This window comes from Callionymus lyra, chromosome 5, assembly GCF_982586985.1.
Source record: "Callionymus lyra chromosome 5, fCalLyr1.hap1.1, whole genome shotgun sequence".
NCBI lineage: Eukaryota > Metazoa > Chordata > Actinopteri > Syngnathiformes > Callionymidae > Callionymus > Callionymus lyra.
In genome coordinates this window covers 30117639-30130812 of record NC_141822.1, presented here as the reverse complement: position 1 = coordinate 30130812, position 13174 = coordinate 30117639, and the positions used below count along the sequence as shown (strand labels likewise).

Genomic DNA, 13174 nt, shown 5'->3' with positions numbered 1-13174 from the left:
CTTCCGCTCAGCGGTTGCTTAGAGACAGTTCAACATACTTTCCAAGTCTTATTAGGATGGGACCTGGATTTTGATTGAGATCGAAAGGTGAGATAACTGGAGTATAAAACATGATTTAGTAACTCGTAATATTGAATCCAACATCAAAGTAAGTGATATAGATTGATATATTTTACAGATTGTAACTTCCAGACCATAACTTACTTTTTTTTTAATATATATAATATGGTTTGAGTACTAAACCACTGTTATTGTTGTGTCATATTAACCAATATATTTAGTTAAGATCACAATCCAATCCAATGATACCCATGATCAGGGGGTGGAAAATTACATTTTTTCAGGGAAAGAGCGAAAAGCCAGAGTATGATTGAAAAACTTGAATAGATAAAAAAAAAACAGAGCCTGAATATGCAAATAAAATATTTATAAACCTTTTGTAAAAAAAAAAAGGAACATAATGAATAACCTTTTTTACTTACTTAAATCTCAATGTTTACTCATTATTTTAGGGGCAAAAATATATTCAAAGAGGACAAAGAAAAAATATAAACAAAGAAATTAAGAAAGTTGTATTTAGACTTAATACATAATAAATACAAAACAAAATGTGTAACATGCTAAACTGACCTCATTTTGGCAGCATACAGTCAAAAGGTCACATGTTTGCCCATGTTTGTCCTAGATGGCCTAACACATGTGTTTATTAATGCTGTCCCACATGTTTAAGTGGATACAGACTGTATTTACAGAGTTAATTGTTTGAAGGAAGTACACAAATACCAATGGAGCAGGGCCAAGAGTACACCAAGGCGGGAGATGAGGTTGGTGGGGAGACCAATTTCTCCGACAGGCCAGCTGAGCTCATGCTGGACCTGCCTTCAGATCCTGATGTGGCTCAACACTTAACTACCCTGACATATCAGGACCAAGGTGTGCAATCGGCTCCTAACCTGTCGGAGCACGAGGTGGGTCAGAAGTGTCCAGTTTAATCCATGCTGCAGCTAAGTAACCACGCGGCTGCTTGGCGCAGGTAAACACAGAGCGGATAAAGCTGGAGAGCTGTGGTGTTAACCACGTGGAAGGCGGCTGGCCTAAAGAGGTTAACCCAAATGACCCGGAACAGAAGTCTCGGTACCTCAAGAAGACGGAGCGCGATGACAACTACGTGGCCACCGTCCTGCAGCTTAGCCGGGTAAGAAGAGAAGATTCCAGTCTCCTGACCCGAGTAATTAATTGATCAAAATGAAACCACTTTGTTTAAACGGCATACGCTAATACATAATCTGATATAAAATATATGGAAAAATTGTTAAAAATACACTTAAGGTGTATGGAAATAGAAGCATGACAGATATAGTTTTGGAAAATAAGGTAAGAACATATAGACAGGTTTTGGGAGCATCAGTTTTTTTACGCTCTATATAGGTCATGGAACACTGCATACGGCAGACCAACACAATGGACATCTATCAAGTGTACTTCCTGGATGAAGATGAGGATGTCCCCAAACCACCTGTAGTGGACGACAGCCAAGAGCCCCCCCCTGCCAAAACCCTCAACATGTTTAGGTACAGAGAAACACATAGAATCACAAAGCAAAAGCCTCTGCCAATATGGCTTAGGGAAGTCATATCCTTTGTGTGCATGTGATCATGAACAGGGACCCAAACCAGCTGAAGAGGGCAGTCACTGGCCTTTCATGGCACCCTGATGACGGCCGAACCCTGGCTGCTGCTTTCTCCTGCCCTGAGTACCAGGGAATATCTGCAGACCAGAATCTTGATTCATACGTCTGGGACATAGGTTGGTGAGACCCTCGGTTGCTTAATGAAGATCACAGTAGTCGATTCTTAATTTGCAATACCATTGTTTCAGAAAACCCACATTGCCCAGAAATGACACTGAGCCCCATCTCTCCTCTCATGTGCCTTGAGTACAATCCCAAAGACTGCCACATACTGCTGGGGGGGAGTTACAATGGCCAGATTGGTGAGTTCCCAATATTGTGAGATTCCACGGTATTTGTGGATTTGATTTGCTCAGACTAGTTGCATCTTTTAGTTCTGTGGGACACAAGGAAAGGAAGTCAACCAGTAGAGGTCTCTGCCATGGACCAGAGTCACCAAGACCCGGTCTACAAGACCATCTGGCTACAGTCTAAGACGGGAACAGATGCCTTCTCTACCTCCACAGATGGACAGGTGAGCTAAAAAAAAAAAACTTATGAACTTAAATGCAAAAAAAGAGTAATAATTACAAAAAAAAAGCCTGGCTTGAAAAAGAGGTCTTGCAGAAGCTTTTTCACCATCCTATTATGGTTAATTCATGACAGTTTGGGTTCACATTTGTCTGGCTTCAGGTCCTCTGGTGGGATGTCCGTAAAATGAATGAGCCCACTGAGAGTCTTGTTCTGGATCCAGGACGGGAAGGGAACCGGGATCGGGCTTACGCTGGTGTGTCTCTGGAGTTTGAAGCCACCATGGTAGGCTTAAACAATCAATATTTCAGAAATGATTACCTACTTACACAAACTCTATTCTTGACCTCAGCCAACAAAGTTTATGGTGGGGACGGAGGAGGGTATGGTCGTATCCTGCAACAGGAAAGCCAAAACACCGGCAGAAAAGATCGTCTGTAACTACACAAGCCATACTGGTCCAATTCATGCCCTACAGAGAAACCCCTTCTTTCCTAAGAACTTCTTGACTGTTGGGGATTGGACTGCACGCATTTGGTCTGAGGACATTCGTGACTCTTCCATAATGTGCATCAGGTGGGATGTTTGTGAACGTATGGCTCCCTGAATGTGTTCAGTATGTGTTCGGTATCCACTTTGTACCTTTCAAGCCATTGCAAATCTCCTTCCTGCTTTAGTTATTCATATCATAGTTAAATAGCCATGAATACAATGTCATTGCAGACAAATGTCCTCTCTGATGGACGCTTGCTGGAGTCCAGTTCGTCCAGCTGTCTTTTTCACAGTTAAGACAAACGGTGTCCTCGACGTTTGGGACGTCCTTTTCAAGCAAAGTGTGCCTACTCTGAGCCTACAAGTGAGTCTGCCTTTGTACTTTGTTGACTATTTATTAAGGTCCGGTCCCATCTTGTCTTGTCTGCAGGTGTGTGACGAAGCACTCCACAGCCTATGTGTTCAGGACAGTGGGCGTCTGGTTGCGTGTGGGTCGGAGCAGGGTGATATCACGTTGCTGGAGGTGTCGTCCGAAGTGTCTGAAATACAGAGGAATGAGAAGAGCCTGATGTCTGAGGTGAGTCACAGCGGCGGATTTGTTTTAGTTCTGTCTTCACAGTGATTTTATTTGGTGTTTTAAAGTTGTTTGAGCGAGAAACTCGACGCGAGAAGTTCCATGAGGCGAGGCGGCGGGAAGTTCAGCTGAAAGAGCGAAGCCGTTCCGAGCAAAGTCGCCACGATGAGGGTGGAGGAGAGCCGGATGAGGAGGAAGTAGGTCCAGATGAGCTGATCACTCGAGCAGAAGAACTCTTCTACAAAACTCTGGAGCCAGAAACGGTCTGGGAACCCACTGCGCAGAAACTTACAGGTCATTTGCTTCCCAGGACTAACATGTTTATTTTCTCTGCAGGGAAAGAAAGGAAAGAAAAGCTAGGTGACTGGAAATAAGCATCAACAGACTCACCTTCAGAAGAAAATCCTCATTCTGAAATGTAATCTGAAGAAGCTTCTTTTTGTGGTTAACAATCAACTTGTTGACTGTTTGAACGGTTGATGACCTCAATAGTCATGTTCCAGAAACAAGTGCTTGCCAACATGAAAACAAAAGGTACAATATTAGGAAAGAAGGTGCCTCTGGAACTAGAAGACTTGAGATGAAGGGATTGTATCATGTATGTCAAATAAACACATTTTGTATATTTTATTTAATATCTTTGTCATAAAATAGACCTTTGCAATGTTTGTATCCATTTCAGTTTGTTCACTTTAAACTTCAAATGGAAAAAGATTGCCTAACTCTGACCTTCGACCTCAGACTAGATCATTTAAATAAACAAGTTGTTCTGTCATCATTCAAGTCACGTGAACGTGAACTCTCAATCCACGAAGGGGCGTCTCCTGAAGCAACAGTCTGTGCATGTTAATAATTCAGCTTAGTGTCTGTGTGTTTGCGTGTGTCCAGAGCGTTTGTCATGGCTCAACTGGTTGAGTGTGTACCCAACTTCTCGGAGGGAAGAAACAAAGAGGTTTGTCGATTTATTAAATTTATTTACGACTCCATATAGAACACAAATTGTGTAGTTTAAAAAAAAAAAATCCGGAATACCTGTTTTGTACGAGTATCAAGTGTTGTTAACGTAAAGTTAATGTGTTTAACTCTTATATTTGTATTCTTTGTCCATTTACATTTTATATTCTAGATTTGGGATAGCAATGATGTCATTAACATTTGAGCACAAATTAAGTATTTTTAAACATCTGATTTAATCCAATCTTGTAGGGCTCATATGCAAAAAGACAACTAATTAAATCAAAACATCATTAAAAAAACACTTTTCAGATGTCACCTTGGCTAGTTTGCCATTTCACATGCTGCACATACTGTTAATGAGTTATTCACCTTAAAAAACCTACAATAAAAATCTAAGCAAAACAAAGTGTATCAATTTAGCATTAAAGGGGGGGGGGGGGGTTCGTGTCCTTAATATTATCAATTCCAATTTAAGTTTGAAAACAAATTGAGGAGATTATGCTTTGAAAAGGAAACTGGTGTTTCGGTCTTGTTCTAGTATCGTCCGTGTGTGTCAGGTGATCGATGCCATCTCTGCGGCCATATCAGGCACGTCCGGCTGCACGCTGCTGGACGTCGACGCTGGTGCTTCCACCAACCGCACAGTCTACACATTCGTGGGCTCTCCTGAGGCAGTCGTGAGGGGAGCACTAAATGCTGCTCAATGTGCTTTTAAGCTCATCGACATGACCAAACACTCAGGTGAGAACAGCGCCATAGAGAGGACAAAGTACAGCAACTCTTAATTAAATTGTATTTAAAGTTTCATATCATAACAAAGTTATCTCAAGACACTGTTTAAGTAAGACTATGTTGGAGAAAAGAAAAACTGTTCTCAGTGAATCAACAATGAGTGAATAACAGCGTGACATTGGCAAGGAGATGTGACCAGCTGGGTGGATGGGGAATGTAGACAGACTGATGGAAAAAAAGAGTGAGGAAGGATACAGTGTGAGAGGAGAGTATGGAGAGTTCATTTAGTCGGATCATGTATTGTGTAGTTGCAGGTGAATAATGTGTGTCTCTACAGGTGAGCATCCTCGGACAGGTGCTCTGGACGTGTGTCCTTTCATCCCAGTTCAAAATGTCACCATGGTGGACTGTGTCCGGTGTGCAGAGGAGTTTGGACAGAAGCTTGCAGACCTTCTGAATGTGCCCGGTGAGGAGAGTTCACTATGAAGCAGAAACGTGCAACCATCATTTGTTCATCTGTTTCAGTGTATCTGTACGGCGAAGCTGCCCGACAGCAGAGCAGACGGAGCCTCCCGGCAGTAAGGGCCGGGGAGTACGAGGCGCTACCAGACAAGGTGAGACTCCCAGTGACTGTTCCAGCCGCTAATGCTAACATGTCTTACCCTCATCTCCAGTTGAAACTTAAAGAATGGACTCCAGACTTCGGGCCGGCCTCCTTTGTGTCTACATGGGGTGCTACAGTTACCGGCGCGAGGAAATTCCTGATTGCTTACAATGTTAACTTGATCAGCACAAAAGAGCAAGCTCACCGCATCGCCTTAGACATCCGGGAGCAGGGGCGGGGCAAGGACCAGGTACATGCTTGCTTATAGAATGATGACTATAAGAGTGGAATTTCAATTGTGAATCCATCCCAGCCAGGAATTTTGAAAAAGGTCCAGGGTCTCGGATGGTTCCTGGAAGAAGAAAACATGGCACAGGTGTCCACCAACATCTTGGACTTCGAGCAGACTCCTCTGCACACGGTGTACGAGGAGGTGTGTAGGGTGGCTCAGGTGAGTGTTTCTCTCCACTCAGTCTCCTCCGGTGCTCACCATGGTTGGATTTTTAGGAACTCAAGTTGCCAATTGTCGGGTCCCAGATCGTGGGACTGATCCCACTACAAGCTTTACTGGACGCAGCAGAGTTTTACATCAACAAAGAGAAGCTGTTCGTCATGGAGGAGGAGCACAAAGTCAGGCTGGTGAGGAACTACAGTTAAATGGAGACAGTACATGATGTTGACGCTCAAAGATCTCTTTGATCATCAGGTGATCAGTAAGCTTGGTTTGGACTCCCTCGGACCATTCAAACCGTCTGAGCGAATCATTGAGTGAGTTCTTGATACGTACAGGAGGAGGCAGAGGACTTTAACTTGTAACCCCTGCAGGTACATGGTGAGGTCAGAGGAGGGCAGCTTGGTGTCCCTCACACTGCGTCAGTTTGTGGGCAGTGTTGGAGCTCGAACAGCAGCTCCTGGTGGAGGTTCAGTGTCTGCAGCTGTTGCTGCTCTAGTGAGTGAATCAGTTACCTCCTGTTAGTTCACGTTGGATAAATGAGTCAAGGTTTTTTTTTGTCCTTGACACAGGGAGCAGCTTTGGGGGCCATGGTGGGGCAGATGACATATGGGCGAAGGCAGTTCCACAAAATGGATTCGCTAATGAGAAAGCTCATCCCGCCTTTTCACCAGGCTAGCCTTGACCTCCTGGACCTAGTCGACAAGGATGCCTCCGCGTTCAACAGCTACATGGTTGACAAGCTCAGACATTTTCTCTCTGATCGCACCCTAACTGTTTTCATTTCAGGCAGCGCTGAAACTTCCAAAAAACACAGAAGAGGAAAGAAAACGGTGAGTTTAATGTGATTGTAATGTGACATCACTCGACTAAAGAGTCAGCACTAAACCAGTTCTCATTAATGTGTTCTATGAAATGAACCGGGTTGGTCAGGAGGGAGGCAGCCCTGCAGGAGGGTTTACAGAAAGCCGTCGGCGTCCCGCTATCTCTCGCTGAACGGGTCAGTGTTCTCTGGCCTTCACTGAAAGAACTTGTTCTCCACGGAAACATCAACTGCAAGTCTGATGCACAGGTAATGATGGCACTCATGTTTTCTCTCCAACACAGTCTGATAATGTTTGCGTGTGTGATCAGGTTGCAGCGAAAACGTTGGAGGCTGCAGTGTTCGGAGCGTATTTTAATGTCATCATAAACCTGAAGGACATCATGGACGAGGACTTCAAGACTTCGGTGAGCATCAACAATTATATATCTATTATATTATTTGCACACAAACACACTCAAAAATGCTGACATTAACTGCTCTACAGACTCAGATGAGAGCACGACAGCTACTGAAGGAGGCGGAGTCAAGTGCTGCAGCTGTCCTCGCCAACGCTGAGGGAAGATCCTGAATCTCGAGTTAAATTGTTCATTATTTTGGCCAATCTTGTTGAACAATTAAATATTTGATGTTTGGCTAATTGTGTCATGTGATAATCTTATTTTTAACCGAAATTTGCTACTTATTTTTGAACCTTCTCTGACACTGTTCATGAGAGGCAAAACTGTGAAGCCAGACTTCTTTTTCTTTTAAGCAGTTTGCAAAATATCTCATCTAATTCTCTCAGACCATCTCAAAGCGCTAGCTTCTTAGCTTGACACGTATACTTATCTCAGTAATATTCTTTATAAATTCTATTTGGTACCTTTTTAATCACTGCTAGTTTAACTATTAATATATCTCATTAAAGGTATTTTAAGTTAGTGTTTTATATTAAAATAACATGCATAGGAAAGGAAACAATATCATTTTGTTTTATTTTACTTCCTCTAAATCAAATGTACACGTATTGACCATAGTTAAAAAGATGATAAAATCACAAAACAACCAACTTGTAGCATATGGTCTAAATACATTTTTTTTGTTTTTCAAACATCAAATAATTTCAAACAAAACTTCCCATCACCTTTTCTTCATCCCCCCTTTCTTTTGGTAATATGAACGTACACACTAGTTAACAGTATATAGTGTGTCCCTGTGTCAAATGTATCCTGATCAATAGACAGAAATCACCACTTTGTCTAGTTCTAGAAAAAGGAAAAAAAGTAATGACATTTTGTTCAACCTCTGTGTTGTCTCTGGGTCAAGGTGAACGACCCCTGGCTAACAGAAATATTTTACACATGCAGTGGTGGAGGCTGTTGAACCTGATATAACACAAGAGTTCAGTGTTATCAAATTTATCTTAAGACACTTTAAATAACACAGGTAATAATAACAGGTCCAAGGTAAGTGTCTAGGAAATCCTTTTTTCAGGCAGAACCTTAAGCAGATCCGTGCAGTCAATAATCACTGTATGGTATTCAGCTCATCAGACAGCTGCAGCAATACATCTACTGCAGATCCCCCTCCATGACCTACTCTACCAGGAGGACTGAGGAGAATAAACATGACAGCAAAGGTTTTCCTGTGATGTTTGTTTTGGTACGGAGCGCCTCAATAGAATCCAGTGTTTCCTCAGACATGTTATTAGGTAGAATATTGGGGATTTAGAGTGAGCAGAGTAGCAGATCTTGGTGTTATGGCTGCTTTACACAAGAGAGGGCGATATCTATCCGACTGAATCACAGTGTTGTTCTCGAGCAGGAGAGAATGGGGAGGGGGGAGAAAGTCATGGGACTCTCTCCTTCTTCATGTGATCCTGACAAGACACAGACAAGGAGACTGAGAGAAGCACAGCAAAGACGGGAAAAGAATTAGAGCGAGAAAAGTACCTGAGCAGAGACATGGAGGTTAGCTGTAGCTGGATAGGTGAGGCCATCAGGTGGGTGAGGAGATGCTGCACGAGGGAGGAACAGGTAGAAAACGAGAGGTGGTTGATGTGGCGTTGCTGCATGGGGGAGGAGGTGGGGAGGTGGGTGAGGATGTTCTACTGTGGAGAGGTGGTGGAGGAAGAGGAGAGGAATGGGAAAGAGGAGGCAGAGATGGAGGAGAGCAGGAGTTCCTCACCTCTGGAGGAAGAACAGGTAATGACACAGTAACTCGATTAGTTTATACAATTGATTTCATGTTGTTGATATACATGTTTTCCAGTCGACTACAAGATAACTAAAACAGACAAACACACATAAAATGTTTTTAGGTTTCAAATACACTTGATCACTTTTTCTTATGCATTTATGCAGGATTGAAGTCTCAAGGTAAAAATCTAAAGCTATAATCCAAAGATCATAATTGAGGTGAGTTTACAGAGGGAGATGTTAAAACTATCTCAAATATTTACATTGAAAGGCTGAAAGGAAGAAAGTATCCAGTGAATTGAAAAAGGGCTATATTGTTGAAGTAAAGTAAAAGTATTTAAACCAAGATCACCAAGACTGCAGATCGCCAATCACAGCCCCTTTCCACTTATATTTCAATTTGCCAAGATGTTCCCACGAATGATGGCCCTCAGACACATTTCTGACTCTGAAATAAATTTCCTAATTATATCAAACAAATTTACAATGTAATGAAACAAATTTCCTAATTATTGAAAACAAGTTTACAATGTAATAAAACAAATTTACAGACTAATGAAACAAATTCACAAATTCTAGAACAAATAGACCAACTCTTGATTTTTTTTTTTTTACAAACTATTAACATTTTTATACTCTGTCTTGAGACAAATGTACAAACTCTTTATTCTCTAAATTTTAAAACTATGGAAACTAATTTACAAACTTTTGAGTCAAATTTTAAAACTATGGGGATACATTTACAAACTCTTGAAAAAATGTCAAACTATTGGAACAGATGTACAAACTCTTGAAAAACATCTTTCATTTCATTGACTCTATAAGCAAGCATACTTTATAAGCTTCACCAAGATGGTTGAAAAACCATCAAACAAAGCAAAGAGAAAGCAGTTCATATCACATGCTTGCCTGACCTTTCTGAACCATCCAAACATCACTCAATAGCATGTGTGTGTTGTTTTGTGTTCAGGAGGACCCTGGGCTAGACATGGAGCCAGAGCCTTACTGGTTTCACACTCTCCAGACTCGGCGGACAAGGGTTCGCCGTGAACGCAGTAACAGTGATCCACTGGGAGAGAGGCAAAGTCAGGGGAGCTTCACCTGGGTCAGCTGACACCTGTCGACTACCTTTGAAGTTGAGGTGGTTCATTCTTATCTGTGGAGAAATGTTTGTTTTCCAGAGACCGGGTCTTCAGTTTGGGGCGATGAACTCATATGTGAGTCTGGAGAAACTAGGGGAGGGGTCGTATGCATCTGTTTTTAAAGGCATTAGCAGGTCTGTACACAGTCCTCATATTAGTATGTATGCATGTAGTTAATATTTTTCTTTATTTCCAAAGAATCAATGGACAATTGGTGGCGCTCAAAGTCATCCGCATGAAGACAGATGAGGGCGTGCCCTTCACTGCCATCAGAGAGGGTGAAAAACAGTCGTCACTCATCTGGATACAGTCGTGTTCATTCAATGTGGTGTCGTGTCCTTGTGTAGCATCTCTCCTCAAAGGTCTCAAACACGCCAACGTCGTCCTCCTTCATGACATCATACACGGCAGTGACTCACTCACCTTGGTCTTTGAATACGTGGTGAGTTCTCAAGTGTTATTAGTGTTATTGTGTTATTGTTCTTCCTCCTTTCCCAAAAAGAGACACTTAAAGGGCAACTATTGTGAAAATCCAAATCTCTTGACTTACTCCCATGTTTCAAATGTTGAAGTCTTCCTCTTCATGCCCACTTTGTTTATACAACAAGTACCTTGGAGTTGGAGACTTCCAGATTGATGGTGACAAACCTTGATGCTTGACCAATCACAGCAGAGTGGGCGTGGTTATGGTTAACACGATTTAATCTCCATAAAAACAATGTGTTTTCAGTGGGCGGGGCTTAAGCAAATGTAAATATGTATTTAATGTAAATATTTAAAGGAAAAGAGAGTTTTGTACAAACAGACACATACTGATGAGTACAATAGAGGTCCAAGATCTATTTAAGTGACAATTAATCATCACATTAGTTGCTCTTTAAAAAGATAGTGTTTACTGTCTATGTAGCATGTTAGCATCTGCTACAGAAAAACTTAAAATATAGACTTATTTACTGATCTCTAACAATTTCTCATGTTGAGGCTTTAATACAAGAGGGAAATTAGAGGCAAGCAGTATGGTGGTATATGGGTGTTTTAAGTGAATCTTTTTGAACGGAGAAAAGTGATTTTTGATCCTGACTGTCATATGAACATACTTTCCTGCCTATAACTCCAAAAAGACATGATTAAATTGTAAATAATCCCGACCATTAGAGGTTAACTATCACTTTGACTCAATCATCGACAGCAGACGGATCTGGCACAGTATCTGTCTCAGCATCCTGGGGGTCTCCATTCCCACAACGTCCGGGTAAGTCACATCCTCGTGCAGGTTCTTGTTGAGGCTTTGAGAGTTTGCCTGACCAGTTCTGATGCCAGCTGGTTTTCTTGTAGCTCTTTATGTTCCAGCTCCTACGTGGCCTTAGATTCATCCATGGAAAAAGGATTCTTCACAGGGACTTGAAGCCGCACAACCTTCTAATCAGTCACCTGGGAGAACTCAAACTTGCAGACTTCGGTAACAATACGCTCACACTGTTGATCACAGCACTTATTGCTCAGTAGTTCATGTTCAGGTTTGGCTCGCTCCAAGTCCATCCCCAGTCAAACGTTCTCCTCTGAGGTGGTCACACTATGGTATCGCCCCCCGGATGTACTTCTTGGTTCTACCAATTACTCCACAGCTGTAGACATCTGGTGAGGATCACAACAAAGCAGGCCATTCTGAAGCAAATCTGACTCTAGGTTTACGTGGGTCAGGGGGGCAGGATGCATCTTTGTGGAGATGCTTCAGGGGGCGCCAGCCTTTCCAGGAAATAGCGATGCCCTGGAGCAGCTGCAGAAGATCTGGATGGTGTTGGGTGTCCCGTCAGAGACGCTCTGGCCTGGAGTCACCCAGCTGCCGCTCTACAAACCAGGTGAGTTGTACCTCACCCCTAAAGCATCTCTCACCAGCTGGAACTAAACTGTACTTTGAGCCACAGACAAGTTTGTTCCAAGAGAACCAAAGACACTGAGAAACGTTTGGAAGAGGTAAGAATAGATCACAAATTGGTTGGCATGAAAGTAAATGTATACATGTCAGGCTGCAGCAGCTTCCCTATAAAACGGAGGCTTTGGTGCAGCAGTTGTTGACTTTGGTTCCTGAAAATCGTCCCTCTGCATCGGAGGCCCTTCAACACAACTACTTCGGCACACTGCCGCCACCTGTCCACCACCTGAGAGACAGTAGGCATTGTTGGATTTAAGGTTGCTTCAGAACTTCTGTTTGTTTATTTGAATTTACCATCTGTCTCTGCAGCTGTTTCCATCTTCAAAGTCCCTGGTGTTCAGCTAGAGACTGAGGTCCACGATTTAAGTCTCCATGGTCGCAAAGTACGACCATCCCTGCTGCAGATCGCTAAACGCTGGTGACAAACTTCCTTTAGAGGATATTAAAGGATTGAATTCGCTTCTTATTGAATACTTTTTTAATTAAATAAAAATACATTATTTTTTGGAAATATCGAGGTAGTTACAGTGCAAAACGGAGTGTTTTAAAAATAATTGTTAAACAATACATTTTTTATGAGTATTGAGGCATTACTTATATTCTTGCATTAGCCATAGTAATGGTTATTATTTTAAGGAAAATCTAAAAACAGGCCACCTCTTGTGCATTATGTATTTTCTTATATAATTGACATGAGAGAGGTTATTTCAATGAATACTACTTCAGTTTTTATTGTTAGACAAACGTTTTTTAATAAGTCTGTTTATATTTTTAAGAAATATTATACTCCATCCTCTCATTTGTTGAGGATAAAACAATTTATTTTTGGATGATAATTATGATGGGGAACGCTATAGAAAAATGTAACTATTGTTTATAAACACAACTTTTTTCCACAAAAGGCATGGTTTCTCAGTGGCCGGCTGTGCGTTTCAGCCCTAGGCCAGGAGAGACATCATAATTAATCCAACCTAAATGACTCCACCACATAACAGCATTAATATAGCACTACGGCTGGAGAATCATACTGAATCACACTTACACATGAAAAAAACAATTTAAAATTAAAGAGACGCAGCTTACTTG

The 13174-nt window shown here is 41.9% G+C and overlaps 3 protein-coding genes across 3 annotated transcripts; all 3 read left to right on the top strand.

The window, feature by feature from the left end:
* Nucleotides 1-781: 781 nt before the first annotated feature.
* LOC148080258 (dynein axonemal intermediate chain 2-like) lies at nt 782-3873 on the top strand. Its single transcript, XM_087792627.1, has 12 exons — nt 782-968; nt 1034-1195; nt 1429-1571; nt 1664-1806; nt 1879-1992; nt 2065-2204; nt 2363-2485; nt 2553-2776; nt 2924-3056; nt 3123-3269; nt 3335-3529; nt 3603-3873. The coding sequence occupies exons 1-12, from the start codon at nt 786-788 to the stop codon at nt 3624-3626; spliced, it is 1731 nt and encodes a 576-aa protein (XP_087648753.1). The 5' UTR covers nt 782-785; the 3' UTR covers nt 3627-3873.
* Nucleotides 3874-4157: 284 nt separating this feature from the next.
* ftcd (formimidoyltransferase cyclodeaminase) lies at nt 4158-7473 on the top strand. Its single transcript, XM_087792626.1, has 14 exons — nt 4158-4218; nt 4781-4964; nt 5293-5421; nt 5481-5569; nt 5630-5809; nt 5873-6010; nt 6067-6198; nt 6266-6327; nt 6385-6508; nt 6583-6744; nt 6800-6843; nt 6944-7082; nt 7145-7240; nt 7321-7473. The coding sequence occupies exons 1-14, from the start codon at nt 4165-4167 to the stop codon at nt 7402-7404; spliced, it is 1617 nt and encodes a 538-aa protein (XP_087648752.1). The 5' UTR covers nt 4158-4164; the 3' UTR covers nt 7405-7473.
* Nucleotides 7474-8803: 1330 nt separating this feature from the next.
* Nucleotides 8804-12600, top strand: cdk15 (cyclin-dependent kinase 15). The gene is made up of 12 exons (XM_087792625.1): nt 8804-9019; nt 9984-10118; nt 10195-10289; nt 10354-10433; nt 10503-10597; nt 11345-11407; nt 11491-11614; nt 11673-11793; nt 11857-12014; nt 12081-12129; nt 12182-12324; nt 12398-12600. Exons 1-12 carry the CDS (start codon nt 8873-8875, stop codon nt 12508-12510), a joined length of 1323 nt encoding a protein of 440 aa, XP_087648751.1. The 5' UTR covers nt 8804-8872; the 3' UTR covers nt 12511-12600.
* The last annotated feature ends 574 nt before the right edge of the window (nt 12601-13174 follow it).

Coding starts and splice junctions, on each gene's coding strand:
- LOC148080258 (XM_087792627.1), top strand. CDS start 786: ATGGAGCAGGGCCAAGAGTACACCAAGGCGGGAGATGAGGTTGGTGGG. Junction 1,572..1,663: donor AAAACCCTCAACATGTTTAG/GTACAGAGAAAC, acceptor GATCATGAACAG/GGACCCAAACCAGCTGAAGA. Junction 2,486..2,552: donor TGGAGTTTGAAGCCACCATG/GTAGGCTTAAAC, acceptor TCTTGACCTCAG/CCAACAAAGTTTATGGTGGG.
- ftcd (XM_087792626.1), top strand. CDS start 4,165: ATGGCTCAACTGGTTGAGTGTGTACCCAACTTCTCGGAGGGAAGAAAC. Junction 4,965..5,292: donor CGACATGACCAAACACTCAG/GTGAGAACAGCG, acceptor GTGTCTCTACAG/GTGAGCATCCTCGGACAGGT. Junction 6,844..6,943: donor ACAGAAGAGGAAAGAAAACG/GTGAGTTTAATG, acceptor CGGGTTGGTCAG/GAGGGAGGCAGCCCTGCAGG.
- cdk15 (XM_087792625.1), top strand. CDS start 8,873: ATGTGGCGTTGCTGCATGGGGGAGGAGGTGGGGAGGTGGGTGAGGATG. Junction 10,290..10,353: donor GTTTTTAAAGGCATTAGCAG/GTCTGTACACAG, acceptor TTATTTCCAAAG/AATCAATGGACAATTGGTGG. Junction 12,130..12,181: donor CTGAGAAACGTTTGGAAGAG/GTAAGAATAGAT, acceptor TATACATGTCAG/GCTGCAGCAGCTTCCCTATA.